Raw genomic sequence first — 27,621 nt, 5'->3', positions numbered from 1 at the left:
GAAAATCTTCCACGCCACCATCGCCTGCTCGTTTTCTTGGGAGCTCGCCGGAAGAAGGTGATTTAAGTTTTCTGTTCATTTTTTTGTATGCCTGCTCAACAAGACGAAGAAGAAGACGAAGAAGAAGACTACGTTCTTATTTTCTTTCTTTTTCAAAAATCAAAGAAAAGTTAAGATTCCTTTCTTTTTATCAATAAGTCCACAAGTTTCATACTTTGACAGAAATCACCCCTCAACTATTTAATCAAGATTTCATCAAATTCATCGCCGTTAACTCGCGAAAAAAAGATAATTTCTTGTTTCAGTTGTTGCTTCTGCTTATATAAATTACCACTTAACAGTACGAACATGTTTGGTAAGTAATTTGGTAACTTTTATTAAAATGGCATAAGACGGTAAAATCAAGATTGATAAATTTGATGGAACCGATTATGGATTTTGGAAGATGCAAATTGAAGATTTATTATATCAGAAAAGTTTGCATTTGCCTATGTTGGGTGATGACATGTACGATAAAGATTGGAAGTTGTTGGATCGACAAGCCTTGGGTGTAGTTAGGCTTTCATTAACATTGTCAATGAAACAACTACTTATGGAGTATTTATGGCTTTATCCAACATGTACGAGAAGCCGTCCGCTTCCAACAAAGTGTTCCTCATCAAACAATTGGTTAACACCAAGATGAAGGAAGGCATGTCGATTACCGCTCACATAAACGAGTTTAACTCGATTATCTCTCGTTTAGCCTCAGTTGTAATAAAGTTTGAAGATGAAGTACAAACGCTCCTCCTTTTATCATCTTTGCCCGACAGTTGGTCAGGCATAGTCAAAGCTATTAGTAGTGCATCCGGCACTATCAAACTCACTTTCGAGAGTATTCATGACTTGATTGTAAAATGAAGATATCAGACGGAGAAGCAACAATGAGACTTCTAATTCTAGTTCTCTATTGCATACATAAAATAGAGGAAGAAGAAACGAAAGAGGACATAGTCGAGGAAGATCAAAGTCCAGAAGAAGGAGTCAGTCAAAGTACAGAATAGACAGAAAAGACATTGAATGTTGGAATTGCAAAGAAAAAGGTCACTTTAGAAGCCAATGTACAATCCCAGCTACAAAGAAAGAAGTAAACAATGTATCCTCGGAAGAATTTGGTGATGCTCTCATCTGTTCTGTTGAAGATTCAGTTGAATCTTGGATTATGGATTCGGGTGCTTCTTTCCATGCTATCTCATGCCCAGATATGGTCAAGAATCTATGAACAGGTAACTTTGGTAAAGTTCGTTTAGCAGATGATCAAATGCTTGATATTACAGGTATTGGAAATGTAGACTTGAAGACCTCATTAGGAACTATATGGACATTGAAAAATGTCAGGGTTATTCCTAACTTGAGGAGAAAGTTGATTTCAGTTAGTAAACTAGATGATGAAGAGTTTAATGTTCACTCTGGGGGTGGAAAATGGAAAGTGATCAAAGGCAATTTAGTGATTTCCAAAGAAAAGAAGAAATGCACTCTATACATGGCAGAAGTTTCTGCTGAAGGTGTTCATGCAATGACCACCGGTCCGAGTCCATCAAATTTATGGCACAACCGACTCGGACACATGAGTGAGAAGGGATTGAAGATGTTGGCTCAGAAAGGAAAGTTTCCAGACTTGAAGAAAGTGGATATTGAATTTGTGAACCTTGTGTTATCAGGAAACAAAAGAGGGTTACTTTTGTAAAGACATGGAGGACTCCGAAAGTTCAGAAGTTGGAGCTTGTTCACTCGGATGTATATAGACCAAATTCAGTTTCATCTCTAGGAGGCTCGAGATACTATGTTACCATCAACACGCAAGGTAAAGTGCTTAAAGTCGGACAATGGTGGTGAATACATAATCAAGCAGTTCACTGACTATTGTGCCAAGGAAGGGATAAAGATGATCAGGACAATTCCCGGAACTCCTCAGCAGAATGGTGTAGCTAAGAGAATGAACAGAACATTGAATGAAAGGGCTAGAAGCATGAGGCTGAATGCCGGGATGCCTAAGACATTCTGGGCAGATGCAGTTAACACTGTAGCTTACTTGATCAACCGTTCACTATCTGTTCCCTTGGGTTTAAAATTGCCAGAAGAAATGTGGCAAGGAAAGGAGGTAAGTCTCAAACACTTACGAGTCTTTGGTTGCAGTGCTTATGATTTGTTAGAAAGTGGTGAAAGAGACAAGCTAGACATAAAGGCCAATAAGTGCACATTCATTAGTTATGGGTCAGAAGAAATGGGTTACAGGCTTTGGGATAATGAAGGCAAAAAAGTAATCAGAAGCAAGAATGTCGTCTTCAATGAAAATGAATTATATAAAGATGGAAGCACCAAGAGACAAGAAGTTCAGAAAGAAAGTGTTGAGTTTGAAAGTGAAAAAAAGAAAAGAAGCTTCAGTCTACATTCCAGAAAATGGGAATGAGTCAAGCGACAGTGGGGGCTCAGGGGATGATTCTAGTAATGATTATGAGGAAGAAGAAGTAGAAGAAGTTGCCCCTCAAACTCCAGAATCCCAAAAAACACCTCAAAATCAACCAAGAAGATCGTCTAGAGCCATTAGACCACCAAACTGGTAGTCACCATCAGTCAACTACATTCTTTTGACTAAAAATGGTGAACCTCAGTGTTACTCTGAAGCTATGGGGTTGAAAGATTCATTGCAGTGGGAGATAGCAATGAAAGATGAAATGAAGTCGCTTGAGAAGAACAAGACCTGACACTTAACAAAGCTTCCAGCTGGGAAGAAGGCTATTCAAAACAAATGGGTTTTCAGGGTCAAGGATGAACATGATGGCACCAAATGTTACAAAGCAAGATTGGTAGTCAAGGGTTTTCAGCAGAAAGAGGGAATAGATTTAAATGAGATATTCTCTCCAGTAGTGAAAATGACCACTATCAGACTTGTTCTCAGTATTGTAGCAGCAGAAGGCTTGCATCTAAAGCAGCTAGATGTCAAGACATCTTTTCTACACGGTGACCTAGAAGAAGAAATCTACATGACACAACCAGAATGTTTTCAGGTTAAAGGTAAAGAAAACTTGGTGTGTAAATTGAAGAAGAGTTTGTATGGTCTCAATCAAGCGCCTAGACAATGGTACTTGAGATTTGATAACTTCATGGGAAGAGTTGGTTACAAGAGATGTGACGATGACCATTTTTGTTACATAAAGAAGTTCAAGGGTTCTTATATCATTCTACTACTCTATGTAGATGATATGTTGATTGCAGGTTCGGAAATGATAGAAATCAAGAAGTTAAAGAAGCAAATGTCTAAAGAGTTCGAAATGAAAGACTTAGGAGCTGCAAACCAAATACTCGGGATGAGTATTTTCAGAAACAAAGAAGGTGGTTATTTGACACTCTCTCAAGAGAAATATATTGAGAAAGTGTTCGAGAAATTCAGCCTTAAAGATGCCAAGATCAGAAGCACATCCTTGGGAAGTCACTTTAAGCTTTCCAAAGATCAGTCACTTAAATCAGAAGAAGACAAAGCAGAAATGGCTAAAGTTCCGTATCCATCTGCAGTTGGTAGCCTCATGTATGCAATGGTATGCACGAGACCAGGTATTGCTTATGCAGCGGGAGTTGTTAGTCGGTTTATGTCTAATCCAGGTAGATAACATTGGGAAGCAGTTAAGTGGTTGCTAAAATATTTGAAGGGGACTTCAAAAGTGGCATTGTATTTTAAGGGGAAAGATGTTATTCTGAAAAGCTTTGCAGATACAGACCTTGGTGATTGCAAATAATCATTCAAAAGCACTACAGGGTATGTTTTTACAGTGAGAGGCACTGCGGTAAGTTGGATGTCCAAACTACAGAAAAGTGTTGCCCTTTCAACCACAGAAGCATAGTATATGGCAGCTGCTAGTTGCTTGAGCAAGCAAAGAGCTTATATGGTTGAAGAATTTTCTCAACGAATTTGGCAAGGAACAAGATGATTGTGCACTATTTTGTGATAATCAAAGTGCAATTTATCTTGCAAAGAATCTTGTCTTCCATTCGAAGACAAAACACATACAACTGAGATATCATTTCATCAGAGAAAAAGTTAGTGATGATACTCTGAAGTTGAAGAAGATCAAAGGAACTAAAAATCCAGCTGATATGTTGACTAAGGTTGTCACCTTAGAGAAGTTGAAGCTTTGCATAGCTTCAACTGTCCTTCAAGATAATTGAAGAGAAGGTTGGGTAACTATGAATGTACTAATATTAAAAGTTTATTACAGAAATATAGATGCACAGTTGAAGCACAGGTGAAGATTGTTCAGTGGCTTCAAGTGGGAGATTGTTGAGTGTGAAGCCACTCTTGTGGTTTGTCAAAAAGCAGCAGAAAACATGTGTGAAACCTGCAACCATGTTTGCAGCCTGTCAAAAGAAGTGGCTGAAGACACTCTGTGTTATCTATTTTCTTCTGCAACATTAATTTCTTTGTTTGACAAATTCCTATTAAATCTCTATATAAGAGATTGATCTTGTATCTGTTTAATATCATCAACAAGTAATAAAAACCTCCTAGTTACCGAGAGTGGACGTAGGTCAAAGACGGACATAATCACTATAAATCTTTGTATTGTTCTTGATTTTGAGTTGAGTGGCGTGTGACTTGTGTTCGTGTGTGTGACCCGTTTGATCCTAACATTAAGAGGCGAAGAAGAAGATACATTCCTAGTACTGCTCGTTCTCTGGAAGATGATCATTTATAATATTCATGACAAGAGTTTTAGGGTGAACAGAAGCTTGTCTGAAAAAATCCTAGATGCTCATCATTACATGACTGCATCGAAGCCTTAACATTTTTCTAAAACCTTAACATCATGAGAACGGTTTTTCTTTGTGGTTCTTTTGGTAACTCATATACCAACCAAGACCAGGAAGGAATCGTGTGAGGATCAAATTGGAAGGATAACTTAAGTTTTTTGTTTGTTTAAAATGTAATGTCATACATTTAAACTATTGTTAATAATTTCGTTAGTCTACATGCTTTAACTTAAGTAAATGATTATGAGAATTGAGAATGATGATCCATGATATATTTAATTAAAAGATGTTGAAAAATCTATAAACTCTTGTTAATTAAATATGTACATATTCTAATTGTGCATTATTTCAAATTTATATTTCCTAATTAACCGTTGTTAAAGTACAACGATTTTTTCTAGCTTCGCCACCACTTGTTTCATACTAATCTTGAATCTGTGGTAGCTAACGGAGGCAACACAATAATAATGCCTTCATTGCCGCTAGACATCAAAACGGCTAGTCATTACGAATATGGGCCTCATCTAAAGGTTTGGGGGTTGCTTGGATGTTGGATTCCTAGGTAATATTAGTGTTGAGGGTTTGCTTTTACAGCTAGCAGCTCCTTTATGCGTTTTCTTATATGATTTTTAGACTTCAGATAATTAGAGTTAAATTTGTGTTTGACAAAAGAATTTTGAAGCCCTTCACCTTTGCCCCGGCCCAGTGGCGGATCCAGGAATTTTTTTTGGGTGGTTCACTACTTTTATATGTTTCAATTTCACCGAGTCGGGTATATAAAATTCCGGGTCGGTTTGAGGTTCGGGTCGGTTCGATGGTTCGGGAAAAGTTCATTACATAATAAAAATACGATAAAATAAATTATTTTACTTTACTAAAGGCACTAAAATTACAAGACGGGCTCAAAGAACTCATATTAGTAAGCAATTTAGTGGTTACCTCATTAAAGCGGCTTCCAAGCTATTGAATTTGCATGTCGAGAACCGTGTTGAAATTATTGATTTTTCCAACATGATTGCTAAATTTCTCCCGACACCTATTCCAACATCGCAATCCTTCACTTAGAAATGCATCATTTTGTCCACTTTCCTTAAACAAGTAACAATGCAAACAATACACTTTATCCGCTTTGACACTATATTCCAACCAATTTCCAAATTCACTAGTGTACCATTCATCATTAAAGCGTCTTAATTTACCACTAAAATTTGTTAGAGGACAATCATGCACGGTTGGTTGACATGGACCTCTAAGTAGATATGCCCGTCTAATTTCATCTTTTTGACTTGGGTGATAAGATGAAATTGGTTGCCTTTCGGAAGGATCCCATGGTAGATCATCCAAATTTATTTTTAATGGTTTACTACTTGAAGATGATGATCCAAGGTTCGATGGTTCACTTTGATAATATCTCTTCATATTCAAAATACCTACAATCAACAATTTCAAACTAACAAATTTAAAACTAAGAAACTAACAAAAACTAACAAACTAACAAATTAAAACCAATAATCATTAAGGCTTTATTGTAACTGCCAATGTGTGTTGTTTGATTGAGCTTTATTTGTTTTATTCACATAAGTTTATTTAGTGTTGGTGAATGCAGATGGTTATCATTAATCACAAAGCAAACTACTTTCAATAATCATTTCGAATAAATAAAAAAAATAAAGTTACAAATATCAAAACAAATTTTCAGAGTTAACATAAGTTACAAGAAGGACTGGGTTTATTTGAAATAAATAAAAAAATAAAGTTATTCACATAAGTTTATTTAGTGAAATAAATAAAAAATAAAGTTACAAATATCAAAACAAATTTTCACTCAGACAAATCGTCGAACAGGTGGAGGGCATCCCTGGATTCGGGAATCGTCATAAGAAGGACTGGGTTGGATCAATATGAATCGGATAACTAGAATACAACACTCTCTTTCAAAAAGATTTTCACAAAGCAAACTACTTTCAATAATCAATTATCATTTCGAATGGATTAAATAAAATGAATCATACAAGAAGCAAAAAAATACCTACAAGGAGCAGTGACTAGTGAGCAGGCAAAGGACACCAGTCTGCAGCGACGGACGACGGTGTGGACAACCGGGTTTAGTTTGGTCAATATCGGTTTTTGTTGGAATTGATTTTTATGGGGGCAAGGATTGGTTCAGGGGTTTGAAACCAGTTCGGTTTACCGTTTACGTGTGACTGATTCAATCAGAGGCGGAGGCGGTGTGCCGGAGTGGCTGAGCTGAGGGTGGAGTGGTGGACAGAGGCGCTGCAGCTGCTGAGCTGCTTTGGTTATGTTATAAAAAACCCTAACAGGCTAACATCAGTTAGGGACTTAGGGTAACTTAGTAAAAAAAAAAAAAAAAAAAAAAAAAAACTGTTAAAAACGGGAATAGAACTTGCGACCTCCGGGTTACAAAACCCACAAACTACCAGCCGGGCATGCACTTTATATGTTTTTAAGATGGTTCCTGTATAATTTATAAGGTGGTTCCTTTATTATTTTCTATATATAAATACACTATAATTTCGAAACTCGGGTGGTTCCGCGGAACCACCCGTTACTACCGTAGATCCGCCCATGCCCCGGCCCAAAAGATAAAATATAATACGTTTATGAGACTGGAGAAACCCTAATTGCAAAATCAATCCAAAAATAGTACAGATCATCTTCAACGCTCTCAAAATCACTCCAAAAATGGTGAACACCAGATCCAGATCCAGATCCAGATCCAGATCCAGATCCAGATCCAAAACCCTCAAAACCAGCTTCTCGCAGGCTTCTATTGAGGATTCCGATAATCAATCTGGAGCATTGATTGATTCCAACAAAGATCTTTTATCCGAAATCCTTGTTCGGCTCCCTGTTACCTCCATCTTTCGTTTCAAATCCGTATCTAAACCGTGGCGATTGTTTTTGAGTAACAGTAATTTCACCCGCTGGCATGATAAGCTTTCAAAATCCCCTGGTATTTTTGCTGGCAATATATATGTTCCGTTTGATGTTGAAAACCAAAGCCCTCTTGGTTTTCATGATCTTAATTTCTACTTTCATCGTCGTCATGGTGTTAGAATCTTGCAATCGTGTAACGGGTTGCTACTTTGCTGTAGCAATTGGTGGAACAGTGGCTCTCGTAAATATTATGTATTTAATCCCACCACCAAGCAACTAGCAATCATCCCGTCGGTTATAGGAGACCCGAAAACCATCTGTTTTATGGCTCTAGCGTTTCATCTAACAGATTGTGCTCAATACAAAGTTGTTTGTATTCGTGCTTTAGATCTTCGTGGAGAGTTGTATCAAATTCAAATCTACTCGTCTCTATCAGAGAAATGGAAGATTTCTATCAAAATAGAATTCACCGTGCGTCATCCCGTCTCCTGCCAAGGGGTTTACTGGAATGGAGCTGTTTATTGGGCTCCCTTTTATCGCGATTTCTTGTACTTTAAAATAGATGATGAAAAGTTGCATACGTTACCTTTGCCGGAGGGTTTGATGTCTTCTCATGAATTGGCAATGTATCTTGGGGAATCTAGAGGTCATCTACATTTAATATTATACACGAATCGTCAAGAAAATAGTCGGTGCCTGAATGTGTACGAGATGTTGTGTGATCATTCGGGGTGGTTTGTCAAGTATGAGCTACAACTTGATGAACTTCCAGGTGCTTTTCCGTTTATGTTTTGTTTGACAAGTTGGAAAGATTTTAAAGTCATTGATGTGGTTAGAGGTGATAAGGAAGAAGATACATTTGTTGTGCTGAAAGTTCGAGGAAATATTATAACATACAATGTTCATGACAAGAGTTTTAAACAGATATTTACTCTTCGCAGCAACTTCTCTGAATCATTTAGCTATAGTGGCGGCTTTTATGGAGCTTCCCCATGTTTTCATTGATACACCAAAACCTTAACATCCTTCTAAGACAGTTAGGTTTCTTTTATTTTTCTGTTATTAAGGTCCTTGAGTTTGTGCTTAAAAATAGTAGTCTATAAATTATTCAATTTATGTGTCACCTATTATCAATCTGCTTTTGTTTGTACAACAAACTGTTTATACAACGCTATAATATTTAAACAGCGTACGTAAATATAAATAATACATCTAACTACTGCCACCCGCTGCTTCATATTCAATTGCTTAACCTATTTCAAAACACACATCCAAACAGTCCTTGAGAAGATGAGTTTATATCAAATTGTCTCACTTGTAACCTTTTGTACTTTAATTCAGATTCACTTGAAGGATTATTACAAGTCCTTGTTTTCATGCTGCATTGAATTGTGAAGTCGCTTACCTTATCCAGAACATAAATTGAGGATCAAACTGGAAGGATAAGTTATTAAGACATGGAAAGTCATTTACTTGCAAAACTTTATTTTGACTTAATTATAGTCGCGTATCTGGCGCCTGTTAGTTTGTGTTTATGCATGCATGCTCTGTTTATCGAGAATTGGAAAGTAATTTACTTGGGATTTATTATTTAAATCGGTCATCTAGTCAGTGTTTTCTTATACAATGAAATGCACTTTTTTATTTTTTACCAATCAAAGCAATTATCTACAGTTTCGAACTTCTGTTTTCTATTCCCATGTTGGTTTGCAGCCTAATGAATCAGTAACTGCTCTAAATCGAGACGCCCACATAACAGGAATCTTAACTGGTGTTCACTAGCTCACATCCCTTGTCATCAAACTGTTGTTTTCTATTCTCATGTGGGCAGCCCTAATGAATCAGTAACTGCACCTTAATCTGGATGCATACATGCGAATCTTAACTACTGTTTTCTAGTTCACTTCTCTTGTAAATAGACTGCATATGATTAGGTTAACGGTCTTGTAACCAATGGAAGAACTATTCATTAAGTGTAGTATGGACTAGTACCGTTGAAAATCTTCTTCAATCCACACTAGCACAACTTGGGTACTTGAATTGGAAGTGATAAATCAATTTAACTGGCCAGTGTTTGAACTTGTTGGACAAAAACAAAAACTTTATCTAAAAAATCAAAAGACAACTGCTGTGAATTTATTAACAAACCTGCTTGTTTGAGAAGTCTATGCCCGGCGTTTAATAAAATGAATCATACAATCCAGTACTTCAATTTTGCAAGAATGTTAACTAATATCAAAGAGTTAATTGAATATTGATGGGAGAAACCTATAATGAAAGAAACGGACTGCAAAAAGATTTGATTTCATTTTCATTTGCGTTCTCAATCTTTGAGGCAAAGGAGTGAAAGACAGGTTAATTTTTATTTTGCTTGTTTATTAATTATATAATTTTGTTATTTTTAATCAAATATATAATTATACCAAATTTAGCATAATGACTGTTAATGTATGTAAAAGAAGCTATTAAGAGTCATTAGGAGCTTTAAACATGAATACTATTTAACTCATTGATATAGTAAGCGTAAATTACTATAATCAATCGGATCTTGGATCGTGTTAAATGTAAAATCGTAGAGAGAAAAAGACAAATGTTAAAGAGAGAAAGTGCCAAAATAACTATGGTGTCCAAGTGTACTGGAACCCATGGTCCTAGATTGTTATTAGATGAGCCAAAATGAGCTTACCCATTGGACATATTACAACCAAAATGACATAGGTCCCTTACAATGATTAAAAGAAAGCATAAATGAGCGACAAATTACATAAAATACTATCTAATACATAAGCATATTATATTTAGCTCTACACGGTTGTCTTGTTTTCTACTCAATACTCTTACAATCATTTATTGTAGATCCTATGGACGGATCAAACACCACAACGACTAGTCTACTTGGATTAATCTCAACATTAGCTAGCGAAAATCACTAGTGAGGAACCGAGATCTCAGATCTTGTTTGGTTTGTTTATTGGCCGAAGAGGAAAGAAAGAGAGTGAGAGAGGAGTGTTGGTAGATAAGAATAATGTTTAGATTATTTGCAAAATGTTAGTTTTGCATGAGGATAATTCACCTTATATAGGTTGAAGTATCTTATGCAAGTTTCATTACTTGGGCCCAAATGGGCTTTGTTTATATGGCATATAGCCCAAACATGCTAAAATAAACCGACTATCTAACTAAAATAAATGTTTACATTTCGAGTAAATACAAAAGACTAATATACAAATCGGGACCTGCAATCTCCCTCTAGTCTTTAGTATTTAATCCGTTAGCCCTTGTCTTTAGTCGGTCTCGTACTCGAAGCCGTCTTCACAGTTATATAGTTGATTGTTGAATTTCTCAACTAGATGACCATTCCTGTCGTGTCGTACGTCATCGACTGTACCCAGCTGTGAATTGTAGAATTTCAGTAGGTCTTCTTTGTAGAGCGCCACAAGCTCGTGTTCGTCAAAGAAACGCAGGATGTGCATGTCTTCACGTTGTATAATCACTTCACCTGTGTCACTGTCAAACTCCCAACAAATGAAATGCTCCAACAAGTTGGGGAGGGAAGGTTCTCCATAACAAATCAGTGCCCAATCCTTGTGGTCTTGTACCGCCACATTCTATTCTTCTTGCCAGTGTCGGTATTAATTTCTGTTGGATGACGAAAGGCCTTACCCATGTTGAGCTTGAAGTTAGTGTAATCCTTTTTCCATTCCTTGCTTATGAACTGGTTAAACCATCCCCTCATCTCCTTTTCACACAAATAATGGCCCATTATTCTTCTGAAGGAGTTCATGTCGAGCTCAGAGAGTGTATGCATGTTAGTGATATGCATGTAGGTGAGATCTCCGTTGGCTCGACGTAGAGCCCATGTTTTGTTGCTTGGGTGTCATATGTAGTATACTATCAATGAGTCATCGAGATAGGGGTATGGTTAGTTTCTCACGCTTGCTTGGTTGGTGATGAAGTAGGACTTCTTCCATTTCTTCTTTTGAGCTTGTGAGGTTTTAGCAGTATTAGCAGCAACAATTGCTTGAGATTGAGTAGGTGGCGTCACAACAGACTCATCACGAATCAGAGTGTCCGTATTCGGAGAGTAATTGATCCTATCATCACTATCGTCACCATTATCTCCTTGAACAAGTGTTTGTTGAACTGATTTTTGAACAACAAGAACTATCACAAAAGTAGCAGGAGCACTCACTTGTGCAACCGAAGTAGTTACAACAAGTGCAAAACTTTTTGCATGACCTGCCCAGTTGTAGTGGCAGTAGTAGCAACAAGCTTAGTGCTCGTGATAGTTCCAACCACCATTGGCTCCTCAACAGTAGTACTAGTACCAGCACCACTTCCACCAGCATCTTTGCTCGACACACCGGATATGATTCCATGAAACTTACCTTGATCTCTGACCCTTTCTACATCAATGACTAGATTGGCGAGAGCTGATCTTCGTTTGTTGCTCTGCTCAGTCCTTGGGTCGTTTGCTCGTAGGAATCCTCTGAAAGTCTCCATTAGATGAGTCCTCAGGTTGTTCACATCATCATCGGTCAAGCGCATTACCTCCATGACATCAAGGTAACGATTGATAAGGGACTCGTACGCGTGGTTCTGACTATTTTTTATGTCATGTTGATCTTCAGTTTCACCTTCAAGCTGCTAAATCATTGTCTGCAACCTAACACTCTCAGCCATTAACTTGTCTATGTCCTTAGAAGAACTAGAGGCACCCTCTAACAAACTGACCCTTGAACCAAGGCTTTCAAATTCAATCTTCGCGTTGTCAATGGTTGACTCTAGCTCCCTCCTTGGATTGTTTGCAAAGCTTAGGAGGAAGGAAGATCAGTCTGAAGGTTAGAAACTCTGGACTGTAGCCACTCAATTTCATCGTGTTGCTCGGCGTTTCTTAACGAGTTTTGATTGATCAACTCTTGCAGATTGCTGACTCTTTTATGCAAGGTATCAATCCAATCCCGTTGGCTCACAATCTGAGCTCTGTCCAGCTCTCTGTTTTCCTCCAATTCAGCTACCCGAGAGGCAAGTGCATCCCGTTGTCTCGTCACCTGCTCATTGATTGCTTGTTGATCCTTGACAAACTTGATCAATAATAGCTCTCTTTTAGCTGTGTTCTCATTTTCTTCCTCAAGTGCTCTAATCATATCTCTGGAAGATGATCATTTATCATATTCATGACAAGAGTTTTAGGGTGATCATGAGCTTATCTGAAAAATTCCTAGATGTTCATCGTTACATGACTACATCGAAGCCTTAACATTTTTCTAAAACCTTAACATCATGAAAAAGGGTTTTTCTTTGTGGTTCTTTTGGTAAACTCGTATACTAACCAAGACCAGGAAGGAATCGTGTGAGGATCAAATTGGAAGGTTAACTTAAGTTTTTTGTTTGTTTACAATATAATGTCATACATTCAAAACTAATGTTAATAATTTATCTAGTCTACATGCTTTAACTTAAGTAAATGATTATGAGAACTGAGAATGCTGATCCATGATATATTTAATTAAAAGATGTTGAAAAATCTATAAACTCTTGTTAAATAAATATGTACATATTCTAACTGTGCATTATTTCAAATTTATATTTCCTAATTAACCTTTGTTAAAGTACAACGATTTACTCTAGCTTCGCCACCACTTGTCTCCCACCAATCGTGAATCTGCGGTAGCTAGCGGAGGCACCACAATAATAATGCCTTCATTGCAGCTAGACATGAAAACGGCTAGTCATTACTGTTATGGGCCTCAATTTTGGTATTTGAAATAACCATAGGCACATATTTATCTTCATTTAATCATAAAGTATTTCTTTATTATTATTATTATTATTATTATTATTATTATTATTATTATTATTATTATTATTATTATTATTATCTTTCTTTCATTTAGACTCACAAAAAACATATGGTAAATGAATTATACCGAGTTACAGATTTCATCCTTATTTTGACGAGTGAGACATAGTGTACTCAAATTAGACGAAAAAGGCAAATTTTTCCGGAAATACGATAGTGCAATTTGGAGAAGCGTGTATCTTTGCAGGAGTGGTGAGAAATTTAATTAAATAAAGACGTCAACTCAAGTTGGCAAAATGGGGTTTTCCAAGAATGTGAAGTACAAAAACATCATTCATAAAACATCTGAAGATTTCATTCTTGTGGCACATGGAAAATGGCTGGGTTCTAAAGTTTTCATTCTTGCAAGAGATCGAAGGCCGGTTTGGGGTAGCCTTGATTCACTCGCTTAAGGTTTGATGTTTGCAAGAGAGTTTGCTTACAGCTAGCAGCTCCTTTATACGTTTTCTTAATATGCTATTATGACTTTTGATAATTAGAGTTAAATTCGTTTGTAATAATGTTGTTGAGATACTATGTTTTTAATAGCCTACTACAAAAGCATTTTGAGGCCTTTCACCTTTGCCCCGGCCCAAAAGATAAAATATAATAAGTTTATGAGATTGGAGAAACCTTAATTGTGTACACAAAATCACTCCAAAAATAGTATATTAAGAAAACCTAATTCTTCAACACTCTCAAAATCACTCCAAAAATGGTGAACACCAGATCCAGATCCAAAGCCCTTAAAACCAGCTTCTCGCAGGCTTCTATGGAAGATTCCGATAATCAATCTGGAGCATTGATTGATTCCAACAAAGATCTTTTATCCGAATCATTGTCCGGCTCCTCGTTACCTCCATCCTTCGTTTCAAATCCGTATCTAAACACTGGCGATTGTTTTTGAGTAACAGTAATTTCACCCGCTGGCATGATAAGCTTTCAAAATCCCCTGGTATTTTTGCTGGCAATATATATGTTCCGTTTGATGTTGAAAACCAAAGCCCTTTTGGGTTTCATGATCTTAATTTCTACTTTCATCGTCGTTGTGGTGTTAGAATCTTGCAATCGTGTAACGGGTTGCTACTTTGCTGTAGCAATTGGTGGAACAGTGGCTCTCGCAAATATTATGTATTTAATCCCACCACCAAGCAACTTGCAATCATCCCGTCGGTCACAGGAGACCCGAAAACCATCTATTTTATGGCTCTAGCGTTTCATCTAACAGATTGTGCTCATTTCAAAATTGTTTGTATTCGTGCTTTGGAACCTCGTGGGGAGTTGTATCAGGTACAAATCTACTCGTCTCTATCTTTGTATTCCAACAAAGATCTTTTATCCGAATCATTGTCTGGCTCCTCGTTACCTCCATCCTTCGTTTCAAATCCGTATCTAAACACTGGCGATTGTTTTTGAGTAACAGTAATTTCACCCGCTGGCATGATAAGCTTTCAAAATCCCCTGGTATTTTTGCTGGCAATATATATGTTCCGTTTGATGTTGAAAACCAAAGCCCTTTTGGGTTTCATGATCTTAATTTCTACTTTCATCGTCGTTATGGTGTTAGAATCTTGCAATCGTGTAACGGGTTGCTACTTTGCTGTAGCAATTGGTGGAACAGTGGCTCTCGCAAATATTATGTATTTAATCCCACCACCAAGCAACTTGCAATCATCCCGTCGGTCACAGGAGACCCGAAAACCATCTATTTTATGGCTCTAGCGTTTCATCTAACAGATTGTGCTCATTTCAAAATTGTTTGTATTCGTGCTTTGGAACCTCGTGGGGAGTTGTATCAGGTACAAATCTACTCGTCTCTATCAGAGAAATGGAAGATTTCTATCGAATCTTTTTCCGCGCGTGAATCTGTCTTCCGCCAAGGGGTTTACTGGAATAGAGCTGTTTATTGGGCTCCCTTTTATCGCGATTTCTTGTACTTCAAAATAGATGATGAAAAGTTGCATACATTACCTTTGCCAGAGGGTTTGATGCCTTCCCGAGTATCGACAATGTATCTTGGGGAATCTAGAGGTCATCTACATTTAATATTGCACACGACTCTTAATAAAAATAGTCGGTGCCTGAATGTGTACGAGATGTTGTGTGATCATTCGGGGTGGTTTGTCAAGTATGAGCTACAACTTGACGAACTTTCAGATTCTTTTCCGTTTTTGTTTTCTTTGGTAAGTTGCAATGAATTTAAAGTCATTGATGTGGTTAGAGGTGATAAGGAAGAAGATACATTTGCTGTGCTGAAAGTTTGAGGAAAGATTATAACATACAATGTTCATGACAAGAGTTTTAAACAGATATTTACTCTTCCCAGCAACTTCTCACAATCTAATTTTGAATATAGTGGCGGCTTTTATGGAGCTATCTCATGTTTTCATCGATACACCGAAACCTTAACATTCTTCTAAGACAGGTAGTTTTGTTTTATTTTTCTTTTATTAAGGTTTTTGAGTGTGTTTAAAAATAGTTGTCTATAAATTATTCAATTTATGTGTCACCTATTTTCAATTGCTTAACCTATTTCAAAACACAGATCCAAACAGTCCTTTAGAAGATGAGTTTATATCAAATTGTCTCACTTGTAACCTTTTGTACTTTAATTCAGATTCACCGTAAGGATTACTACATGTTCTTGTTTTCATGCTGCATTGAATTGTGAAGCCGCTTACCTTATCCCGAACATAAATTGAGGATCAAACTGGAAGGATAAGTTATTGAGATATGGAAAGTCATTTACTTGCAAAATTTTATTTGACTTAATTATAATCGCGTATCTGGCGCCTGTTAGTTTGTGTTTATGCATGTATGCTCTATTTATCGAGAATTGGAAAGTAATTTACTTGGGATTTATTATTTAAATTGGTCACATCTACTCATTGTTTTCTTATACAACCAAATGCACTTTTTTATTGTAAACCAATTAAAGCAATTATCTACAGTTTCGAACTTCTGTTTCTATTCCCGTGTTGGTTTGCAGCCCTAACGAATCAGTAACTGCACTAAATCGAGATGCACACATAACGGAAATCTTAACTAGTGTTCACATCCGTTGTCATCAAACTGTTGTTTTCTATTCTCATGTCGGCAGCCTTAATGAATCAGTAACTGCTTCTTAATCCAGGTGCACACATGCGAATCTTAACTTCTGTTTTCTAGTTCACTTCTCTTGTAAATAGACTGCACATGATTAGGGAGGCATAACGGTCTTGTTACCAATGGAAGAATTATTCATTAAGTTTAGTATGAACTAGTACAGTTAAAATCTATTTCAATCCACACTACTATAACTTGGGTACTTGAATTGAAAGTGATAAATCAAGTTAACTGGCCAGTGTTTGAACTTGTTGGACAAAAACAAAAGGTTTATCTAAAAAATCAACAGACAACTGCTGTGAATTTATTAACAAACCTGCTTGTTTGAGAAGTCTATGCCCGGCGTTTAATAAAATGAATCATACAATCCAGTACTTCAATTTTGCAAGAATGTTAAGTAATATCAAAGAGTTAATTGAATATTGAGGGCAGTGGCGGATCCAGGATTTTTTTTCGGGTGGTGCACTACTTTTAGACGTTTCAATTTCATGGAGTCGGGTATAAAAAAATCCGGGTCGGTTCGATGGTTCGAGAAAGTTCATTACATAATAAAAATACGATAAAATAATAAAAGAGACACCGTCATTAGAAATTAAAAATTAACAAACTAACAAATTAAAACCAACAATCTAACAAACTAAAACTAAATTTAACAAATAACTTAACAATCAAGAGCAAAGAACAATTAACATTTAACAATGAATTGTGAATGTAAACTTACCTTCAAAGTGGGAGGATTAGAGGATTCGAGTAAGAGTAGGCAGTGGCAAGAGGACGGGGACGGCTGAGTGGCTGACAGAGTGAGGTTGCCGACGTTCCACGATGGTCGGAGTGACGAGGACGAGTGGCTGACAGAGTGAGGCTGCCGGCAGTCAGGTGCTGAAGAGGGTCAGGGGCTAGGGACAAATAAACAACTTAAAGATCAATTAATTTTCAAATGACTTAGTTTTGGTATTCAAAAAGCTTTAAATTTCAATATATATATATATATATATATATATATATATATATATATATATATATTATTGCGAATACGCAATTCATAACAAGAAAGAACAGACTAGTTTCTATGTCATCAATCTAGTTTGATAAGTCAGATCTAGAAGCTTCAAGTTCATGACTTGTAATTTACCTATAACAAATTCCTTAAACTATTAATGAAAAAAAAGTGAATTACCAGATGAGTTATTGTTGGCTGAGAAAACAAAAGGCTTAGGCTTATTGTTATCATGAATTCGGTCTTTGAATCCCTGGAAGTCAGCTTCGAAGTCATCTGATGGTGGTGGCTTTGAGAAGTAATAGTTTGATAAATTGGAATCACGGAGAAGATCTGCGGCGGTTAAACGACGAGACTGGGGAGGCGCTGTGTGGTGTTTTGTGGACCGGTCACTGGTTGTATTTATTATAAAACCCTAACTAAGTAAAAAAATGTTTCAAAAACCAGAATTGAACCTGTGACCTCCAGGTTACAAAACCAACAGGTTTCAGCTGGACAAAGGCTTCAAATGTTTGTAAGATGGTTCCTTTCTAATTTATAACGTGGTTCCTTTATTATTTTATATATATAAATACACTATTATTTCAAAACTCGAGTGGTTCCTCGGAACCACCCATTTTCACTATAGATCCGCCCCTGATTGAGGGGGGAAACCTATAATGAAAGAAACAGACTGCAAAAACATTTGATTTCATTTTCATTTGCGGTCTCGATCTTTGAGGCAAAGGAGTGAAGGACCAGTTAATTTTTATTTTGCTTGTTTATTAATTATATAATTTTGTTATTTTTAATCAAATATATAATTATCCCAAATTTAGCATAAAGACTGTTAATGTATGTAAAAGAAGCTATTAAGAGTCATTAGGAGCTTTAAACATGAATACTATTTAACTCATTGTTATACATTTGTAACTTTTAGGGAACAGGGGCACACGGAGGAAGCCGAATCTCCATTAAGGATCGAGTACCAAATGAGGGGCTGTCACCTCAAATTTAACTAAATTGGTAGGGGTGAAACCGATGTAGCTTTAACATGGAGAATATGTTCCAACCAGTCACAACACATAATCATACATGTTAAGTTTACTGATTCGGTTTCATGAAACTGAAATTCTTGGAGATTTCCTATGGATCATCCAACAATGTTTCGGATTAATTCGTGATATAGTGAGCGTAAATCACCATAATCACTCAGATCTTGGATCATGTTAAATGTAAAATTATAGAGAGAAAAAGATGAAGGTTAAAGAGAGAAAGTGCCAAAAGAACTATGGTGTCCAAGTGTCCCGGAACCCATGGTCCTAGGATTTTATTAGATGAGCCCAAATGAGCTTACCCATTGAACTTATTACAACCAAAATGACATTGGGCCCATACAATGATTAAAAGAAAGCATAAATGAACGACAAATTACATAAAATACTATCTAATACATAAGCATATTATATTTAGCTCTACACAGTTTTCTTGTTTTCTACTCAATTCTCTTACAATCATATATTGTAGGTCCTATGCACGGGTCAAACAACACAACAACTACTCTACTTGGATTAATCTCAACACTAGCTAGCGAAAATAACTAGTGAGGAACCAAAATCTCAGATCTTGTTTGGTTTGTTTATTGGCCGAAGAGGAAAGAAAGAGAGTGAGAGAGGAGTGTTGGTAGATAAGGATAAGGTTTAGATTATTTACAAAATGTTAGTTCTGCATGAGGATACTTCACCTTATATAGGTTGAAGTATCTCATGCAAGTTTCATTACTTGGGCCCAATTGGGCTTTGTTTACATGGCCTATAGCCCAAACATACAAAGAAAATAAACCGACTAGCTAACTAAAATAAACGTTTACATTTTGAGTAAATACAAAAGACTAATAAACAAATCGGGACCCTACAATCTCCATCTAGTCTTTAGTATTTAATCCGTTAGCCCTTGTCTTTAGTCGGTCTCGTACTCGAAGCCGTCTTCACAGTTATATAGTTGATTATCAACAAGGTAACGTACAAACTTGTTGAATTTCTCAACTAGATGATCATTCCTGTCGTGTCGGACGTCATCGACAATACCAAGCGGTGAGTTGTAGAATTTCAGCAGGTCTTCTTTGTGGAGCGCCACAAGCTCGTGTTCGCCAAAGAAGCGCATGGAGTGCATGTATTCACATTGTATAATCACTTCACCTGTGTCACTGTCAAACTTCCAACAAATGAAACTCTCGAACAAGTTGGGGAGGAAAGGTTCTCCATGATAAATCAGTGTCCAATCCTTGTGAGTCTTGTACCGCCACATTCTATTCTTCTTGCCAGTGGCGGGATTAATTTATGTTGGATGACGAAAGGCCTTACCCTTATTGAGCCAGAAGTTAGGCTTATTGAGCCTGAAGTTAGGGTAATCCTTTTTCCATTCCTTGCTTATGAACTGGTTGAACCATCCCCTCATCTCCTTTTCAGTCACATAATGGCCCACTATTCTTCTGAAGGAGTTCATGTCGAGCTCGAAGAGTGTATGCATGTTAGTGATATGAATGTAGTTGAGATCTCCGTTGGCTCGACGTAGAGCCCATGTTTTACTGCTTAGGTTCCACCTGTAGTATACTATCAATGAGCCATCGAGATAGGGGTATGGTCAGTTTCTCACGCTTGCTTGGTTGGTGATGAAGTAAGACTTTGAGGTTTTAGTAGTGTCAGCAGCAACAGTTGCTTGAGATTGAGTAGGTGGCATCACAACAGACTCATCACGAATTGGAGTGTCCGGATTCGGAGAGTAATTGACCCATCATCACTATCTTCTTTATTGTCTTCCACAGCTTCTTGAACTATGGAGCCGGTATCTGCAAAAGAATAAACATTAAAAATCGAGGCTATTTCAGCCTCAACTTCAGCGTCAACATCACAGATTCGTTGAGCTTCGTTTGGCGATTCTTGCTGACTCGCCTTATTTCCACATGTGGCTTCATCACCGCCACTGTCATCATTGTCATCATCACCGCTTCCACCATGTGGTTTATCAAAACTATCAAACGGATCATCATCCTCATTATCATCATCCTCTTGCTCACCTTCATCAGGGTAACCATTCGAGTCATCATCATCGAACTCGTCATCATCTCCATCATCACCGTCATCACCATCGTCACCATTATCTCCTTGAACTAGTGTTTGTTGAACTGATTTTCGAACAACAAGAACTATCATAAAAGTAGCAAGAGCACTCACTTGTGCAACCGAAGTAGTTGCAACAAGTGCAAAACTTTTTGCATAACCTGCCCAGTTGTAGTGGCAGTAGTAGCAACAAGCTCAGTGCTCGTGATAGTTCCAACAACCATTGGCTCCTCAACAATAGTACTAGTACAAGCACCACTTCCACCAGCATCTTTCCGCGACACACCGGATATAATTCCATGAAACTTACCTTGAGCTTTGACCCTTTCGACATCAATGACTAGATTGGCGAGAGCTGATCTTCGTTTGTGCTCTGCTCAGTCCTTGGCTCATTGGCTCGTAGGAATCCTCTGAAAGTCTCCATCAAATGAATCCTCAGGTTGTTCACATCAACATCGGTCAAGCGCATTACCTCCATGACAACAAGGTAACAACTGACAAGGGACTCGTTCGTGTGGTTCTGACTGTTGTTTATGTCGTGTTTATCTTCAATTTCACCTTCAAGCTGCTCAATCATTGTCCGCAGCCTAACACTCTCAGCCATTAACTTGTCCATGTCCTTAGAAGAACTCGACACACCCTCCAATAAGCTGACCCTTGAACCAAGGCTTTCAAATTCAGTCATCTACTTGTCAATGGTTGACTCTATCTCCCTCCTCAGGTTGTTTGCAAAGTTGGAGGAGGAAGGAAGATCAATCTCAAGGTTAGAAACTTTGGATTGTAGCGGCTCAATTTCATCGTGTTGCTCGGCGTTTCTTAACGAGTTTTGATTGATCAACTCTTGCTGATTGCTGATTCTTTTATGCAAGGTATCAATCCAATCTCGTTAGCTCACAATCCAAGCTCTGTCAAGCTCTCTGTTTTCCTCCAATTCAGCTATCCGAGAGGCAAGAGCATCCCACTTTCTCTTCCCGCGCTCATTTGTGGCTTATTGATCATTGACAAACTTGATCAATAATAGCTCTCTTTTAGCTCTGTTCTCTTTTTCTTCCTCCGGTGCTCTAATCCTATCTAGAATAGGATCATGAAACACAAGGGACTTCTTCGAATTACCGTTAGAGATAGGGGTAGCTGCTATGATTGGGCTTTTGAGTGTGAATGTGGGTGTGGTTGAGATGCTTGATTTTGGAGTGGTTTGAATGAGTATGGTTATGGTTTGAGTTGGGAAGGATGTTGTGATGGCTAAAGGTAGGCTTATAGGTTCGGTTGTGGTTGCTAAGTTTTGTGTGGTGGTTTGTGAGTGAATGGATGATGTAAAGGTAGAGGTCCAAAATGATGAATCCTTAATAGGTGAAGTGAATTGATATGCGGGTGAAATAATGGGTGAGGTGATCCTAGGAGGTATGGGGTCAGTTGGATGGGTTCGGTCTTGGTTTGGTTGATTATGGGTAGGTTTTCTAAAATGGAAGGCAATGGTTCGTCTAACCTAGATGGTGAGGTTTCGGGTGGTTTAATGGGTTCTTCTCTAAGGGTAGGGGATTTTGATCTTGATTTGGATTTAGATTTGGGTTGGGATTTTGATGGAGTTTTAGATTGGGACTTTGATTGAGGCTGGGCTTTGGTTTAGGCTTTGGTGAACTTAATTTGTTTAGCCTTAAGTCTTTCTATGGTTTGGGCTAATAAGGTGGGTGATGCTATGTGAGGGTCAGCTACATTGGTGGTTGGTGATGTGGTGGGCAGTGTGGTAGGTGGGGTGGCTGCTAAGGATTCAACAATCATAGCGGAAGTAGAAGGAAAGATTACCTTGAGAGTAGGCATCTTTGCAAAAGAAGGCTTCTTAGAGTCGTTTGTCCGCTTCAATTGTTTAAGAGGACGCTCGGGTTCATGTTGTTCAACAATAGGCTCCTCAGCGGGTGCCTTTGATGATTCACCGGTCTTCCTTTTACCTTTATCGAGCTTTTTCTTTGACCGGTGCTCACCTTCCGCATCAGTTTCTTGTTCAGCCTCAGTTTTCTCAGGCTCAGCTTCAGGCTCGTATGCTCTTCTTCTTCTACACCATCATCATCACCATCATGATCACCATCGCCATCATCTCCACTATCCCCTTCTTCCTCAACCTCCGTCTCATCACTATCATGTTCGGTCTTAGCAAACTGACCAAACATGAACCGAGGCTCTTTATCCTTATACTCTTACACACTCCTCCCAATAGGCTCACCCATAGGCTTGAATACAGATTGTCGAACCATCTTCACATGATGAGGCTCAGATGGCTTAACAACCTCTCCTTCTTCATCAACTTCCTCTAGATATACAGGTCTTGGTGTGTTAGGTAGGAAATCATCCAGAATAAGTTGCACAAATCTTGGATACATCATTCTTTGCTTCTTGGCAAGTGCATTGAGTTGCATGTGCTTGAAGAACAACTTGGAGTAGTTGCACTTCGTTTTGTGAGTCAAGCACAACATAACACCAACCCAGTCAGCGTTGTGCTTATCAAATCCTCCCTTTTGTGACGACAAACAGTTTGCAACAATGTGAAACAAAAGCTTCCAATATGACGACATATGCCTCTTCTCACATGTGCTCCATTCAATGTCATAACCTATCTCCCAAAGATATCCCACAATCTCTGCTTTTGTGAATGATTTAGACAGATCACTAGTACAATTATGACATATATGATATTTTAGTTTTTGGAATGGATATATATATGATATTCAAAAGTTTGCTTGGATATATATATATATACATATATAGGATCAGGATCATGAGAGAACCTTTTTGAAATTGAGAACTGTGAGAACCATTTTGAACCACAAAAAACCCAAAAATAAAAAAAATCATAAAATAAAAAAAACACAAAAATAAAAAAGTAAAAAAACCAAAATTCTTATTTCATCATCCCGGTTTCATAATAAAAAAAATTCTGTTTAGCTAAATTATATACACATATGTATAATATATACATATATGTACATTTACATGTTCTTTTTGTACACATCTGTATAATTTAAGATAAATGATACTGTACATATGTGTATATTACGTAACTAAAATTAAATAAAATTATACATATGTGTATAATACGACGTTTTTTTTAATTTTTTTAATAAAACTGGAATGAAATATAAGAATTTTGGTTTTTTTACATTTTTAAAATTTTATTATTTTTTGTTTTATGATTTTTTTAAATATTTTTTTAAATGTGTTTTAGTGCTCCAAAATGGTTCACAAAGTTCTCAATTTGCAAAGGGTTCTCTTAGGATCCTTACCATATATATATATATATATATGATTGATTTATTTTGAGAACCGCTTTGAGTTTTAAGAACTCAACGTAAAAAAAATATTTTACACATGTGTAATACGTAAGTGTAAGTAATGTACAAAAAATTACCGTTTTTTTAAACCGAATCAACTTTTTACACATGTGTAACTAACATTTAAAATTGTGTAATCATCAAAAATATTTATTCTCTCTCCTAATTCATTTTTAATCAAATTTAATCTCAGACACATATTTAATATCCATTAATTAAATGTGTTGTCCAAAATTGAGTTCTTAAAGTTCTTAAAACTTATCAAGTCCTCAAAATATCCCTCCCATATATATATATATAGGTGTTGTTTCCTTAATTCCTTAATTTCATTTTTACTGAATGTACCCCCTCCCTCAAGTTTTACATTAATACAATCTAAATCTTTATGTTCATTCTTTGTCATTTTGTCATCTTTTATTATCATTATTAATTAAAATAAAATTTTTTATTATTTAAATAGGTTTTATTTTCTTTTTTGTTTTTTTGCATATTATAATAATTTTTTTGTTTTTTTAAACAAAAATTGTTTATGAAGAAAAAAAATTTTAAATTAAAAAGAAAGAACATTTTTTTTTTCTATAAGTGTTTAAATACTTTTAGGTTGTGTTTTTTTTAAATAATTTTTTAGAGATAGCTTACTTTTAGAAAAAATACATTTTTTTCATCAAATAAATTGATTAAACAACATAAGACTTGATCAATAAGTTGGTTTTTTTCATGTCACATTAATTCATGCATTCAAACCCATCAAAAAATATTTAAATGATTTTTTTGTCGAGTGTGAGACATAAGATAAACATCATTATTTTTTAAATACATTTTATAATAATAATTAATATTATTGTTTTGATAAAGAACAATAAACACAAAAAGATAGAAAATGTAAAAAAATTAAAAAAATAAATTTTATAGTATTTGATTTGATATTTTAAAGGATACTTGAAATGACTAAAACTATTAGAGGGTAATAACATGTCAAATAAAATTGTAGAAGAAACTAAAAGTTTAGAGGAGAGGATATGACAAGTACACAAAGGGGAGGGGGGTATGTTTAGTCTAACCCATATATATATATATATATATATATATGATATGTTGTAAGTATATATATGAAATTCGTCCGTTAAATAATAGTTTCCTTATTAATTATTTTAATTAATTATAAATTCATAATTTTGAAATGTAAAAAAGAAATTAAAATTATGTCGTTTTTTACACCATATTTTGGAAGTCATATAAGGGTAAACATGATTCAGGGCTATTCGGACATCTACCGAAGGCGGCTGAAACAACTCCAAGACCGACTGGCGTAAAGAATGGACCAATCAATAAGATGCCATGGCGTTTCGACGGTTGTGAAGTGCATTTGGCGATCAGCTGTTATGATTTTTTACAAGAGTCCACTAACGACGTTAGTCATCCATTAATGAGGGAGTGAAAAAAAAAGAGTAAAAATTAGAAGTGGTGGGTAACAAATCAAAAATTGGAAGTAACCGATATCCTTTAAAACTATCTTAGGGTTAAGTAAATATATATCATGGTAGTTAATTTAAATATTAATAAGTTTCCTTATTAATTATTTTGATTAATTGTGAATTCATAATTTGAAAATGTAATAATAATAATAATAATAATAATAATAATAATAATGTCGTTTTTTATTACACCATATATGCATATATATTCTGGAAGTCATAATAGGGTAAACGTATTACAAGTGAATACACCGAATGCTTAGCCGCTTAGCCCACCTCCATTTGGGAAACCCTAATCTTCTTCAACACTCTCTGAATCACTCTGAAAATGATGATCACCGGATCCAAAACCAAGAACATGAAGCAGGCCTCCGATCTGCAATCAGCAGCTCGTGTTGCTTCCAACAATGACCTTCTAACCGAAATCCTTATCAGGCTACCTGTCAAATCCGTTCTTTGCCTCAAGTCTGTATCCAAGAACTGGCTATGGCTTTTAACTCACAAAGATTTCACTAATCGGTATGATAAGTATAATCTTTCAGAATCTGCTGGTCTTTTTGGTAGCAATTTGTATATTTCGTATAATGGTGGAGGCCGAAGAACTCTTTATTCTCGTATGCTCAAATTCTGCGTCGACCGCCACGGTATCAGAATTGCACAATCTTGTAACGGACTACTTCTCTGCTGTAGTGATCATTGCAATAATGACAGAGGCGTACGTAAGTATTACGTATTTAATCCCACTACCAAGCAGTTTGCAGTCATACCGTCGGTCCTAGGAGGGGATGAGGCTCGTAAATCCATCTGGTTTATGGGTCTGGCATATCATCCAAGAAATTGTGTTCACTACAAACTTGTTTGCATTCGTATTTTGGAGCCTCGTGCAGAGTACTTGTTTCAGATTCAAATCTACTCATCTGAAACAAGGATGTGGAAGATTTCTGTCGAATCTTTCTCTGCAAATAGACCCTTCTCCTGCCGAGGTGGGGTTTACTGGAATGGAGCTATTTATTGGGCTCCCTCTAAACGCAATCAGATGTACTTTAAACTCGATGTTGAACAGTTGCAAACATTGCCCTCAACCGAGGAGTTGATGATGGCTGAACAACATGAATATTGCGAAGTATACCTCGGGGAATCTAGAGGTCATCTGCATTTAACAGTATACCGTACTTGCCCAAATTACTCTAGCTCCCTGAATGTGTATGAGATGTTGAGCGATCATTCGGGGTGGTTTGTCAAGTATCAAATACAGCTTGATGGAATTGCAAGTGCTTTGCCGAAGTTTATGGATAAACGTTGGCACGGTTATGTTTTTGGAGTCATTGATGTGGTTAGAGGTGAAGAAGAAGAAGAAGGTGCATTTGTGGTGCTGATGGGCAACAGGCAGATAGTAATCTATAATGTTCATGACAACAGTTTCAATAGCCGGATGTATAGGACAACCAACTGCTCAACAAATTTTCATCGCCACATCGAAAGCTTAACTTCTTTCTGAAAGACAATTAGGTTTGTTTATGTTTGAATGTGTGTTTTAAAATTATTAGTAGTATGGTACATGTCTTCTGTTTAAAATATATTTGATTTTCATTTATGAAAATGGTTTTTCATGGTGCTTCAAACAGGTTCAATTGATTGGTTTGGTTGTTTCAGTATCAAAATGTCTCACTTGTAACTTGCTTTCGACTTTAATTCAGATTCGCTGGCTGGATTTTGAAGCTGCTTTGCTAATCCGGAACATAACTAGTGAAGATGTTGCATCAGGCATGTGAACTTACCATGATCTGGTTAGGTAAAATAATATATTTGTTGTTAGTTTTTATCAGTCTGGTACTAAATTGTGGATCAACCTTGAACGATAAGTAAAGTTATGCTTATTTAGAATTGAGGATCAACCTGGAGTTATAAGTTAAGCTTTGTATATTGAGACATGGAAAGTCGTTTATCCCCAAATTTTTATTTTGGCTTATTTCAATCGCGTATCTGGTGCGTGTTAGTTTGTGTTTGTGCATGTATTTTCTGTTTATCGAGAAATAGAAAGTCATTTACTTGCAAGTTTATATTTTGTCTTAATTGATTGTGTATATGGCACCTGTTG

At 36.6% G+C, this 27,621-nt stretch overlaps 3 protein-coding genes across 3 annotated transcripts; all 3 read left to right on the top strand.

Moving 5' to 3' along the window:
• Positions 1 to 7,488: 7,488 nt before the first annotated feature.
• Positions 7,489 to 8,688, top strand: LOC143584243 (F-box protein At5g07610-like). The gene has a single exon (XM_077066333.1). It carries the CDS (start codon positions 7,489 to 7,491, stop codon positions 8,686 to 8,688), a length of 1,200 nt encoding a protein of 399 aa, XP_076922448.1.
• Positions 8,689 to 14,232: 5,544 nt separating this feature from the next.
• Positions 14,233 to 15,987, top strand: LOC143584248 (F-box protein At5g07610-like). Its single transcript, XM_077066337.1, has 2 exons — positions 14,233 to 14,365; positions 14,856 to 15,987. Exons 1-2 carry the CDS (start codon positions 14,241 to 14,243, stop codon positions 15,787 to 15,789), a joined length of 1,059 nt encoding a protein of 352 aa, XP_076922452.1. The 5' UTR covers positions 14,233 to 14,240; the 3' UTR covers positions 15,790 to 15,987.
• Positions 15,988 to 22,888: 6,901 nt separating this feature from the next.
• LOC143584242 (F-box protein At5g07610-like) lies at positions 22,889 to 27,378 on the top strand. Its single transcript, XM_077066332.1, has 3 exons — positions 22,889 to 22,949; positions 23,058 to 23,134; positions 25,930 to 27,378. The coding sequence occupies exons 1-3, from the start codon at positions 22,889 to 22,891 to the stop codon at positions 27,019 to 27,021; spliced, it is 1,230 nt and encodes a 409-aa protein (XP_076922447.1). The 3' UTR covers positions 27,022 to 27,378.
• The last annotated feature ends 243 nt before the right edge of the window (positions 27,379 to 27,621 follow it).

The sequence above is a fragment of the Bidens hawaiensis genome, unplaced genomic scaffold, assembly GCF_021521415.1.
Source record: "Bidens hawaiensis isolate Kalapana, Puna unplaced genomic scaffold, B.hawaiensis_p1.1 tig00032861_1, whole genome shotgun sequence".
Lineage (NCBI taxonomy): Eukaryota > Viridiplantae > Streptophyta > Magnoliopsida > Asterales > Asteraceae > Bidens > Bidens hawaiensis.
The sequence above is the reverse complement of the archived record's forward strand: the minus strand, read 5'-3'. Positions and strand labels throughout refer to the sequence as shown.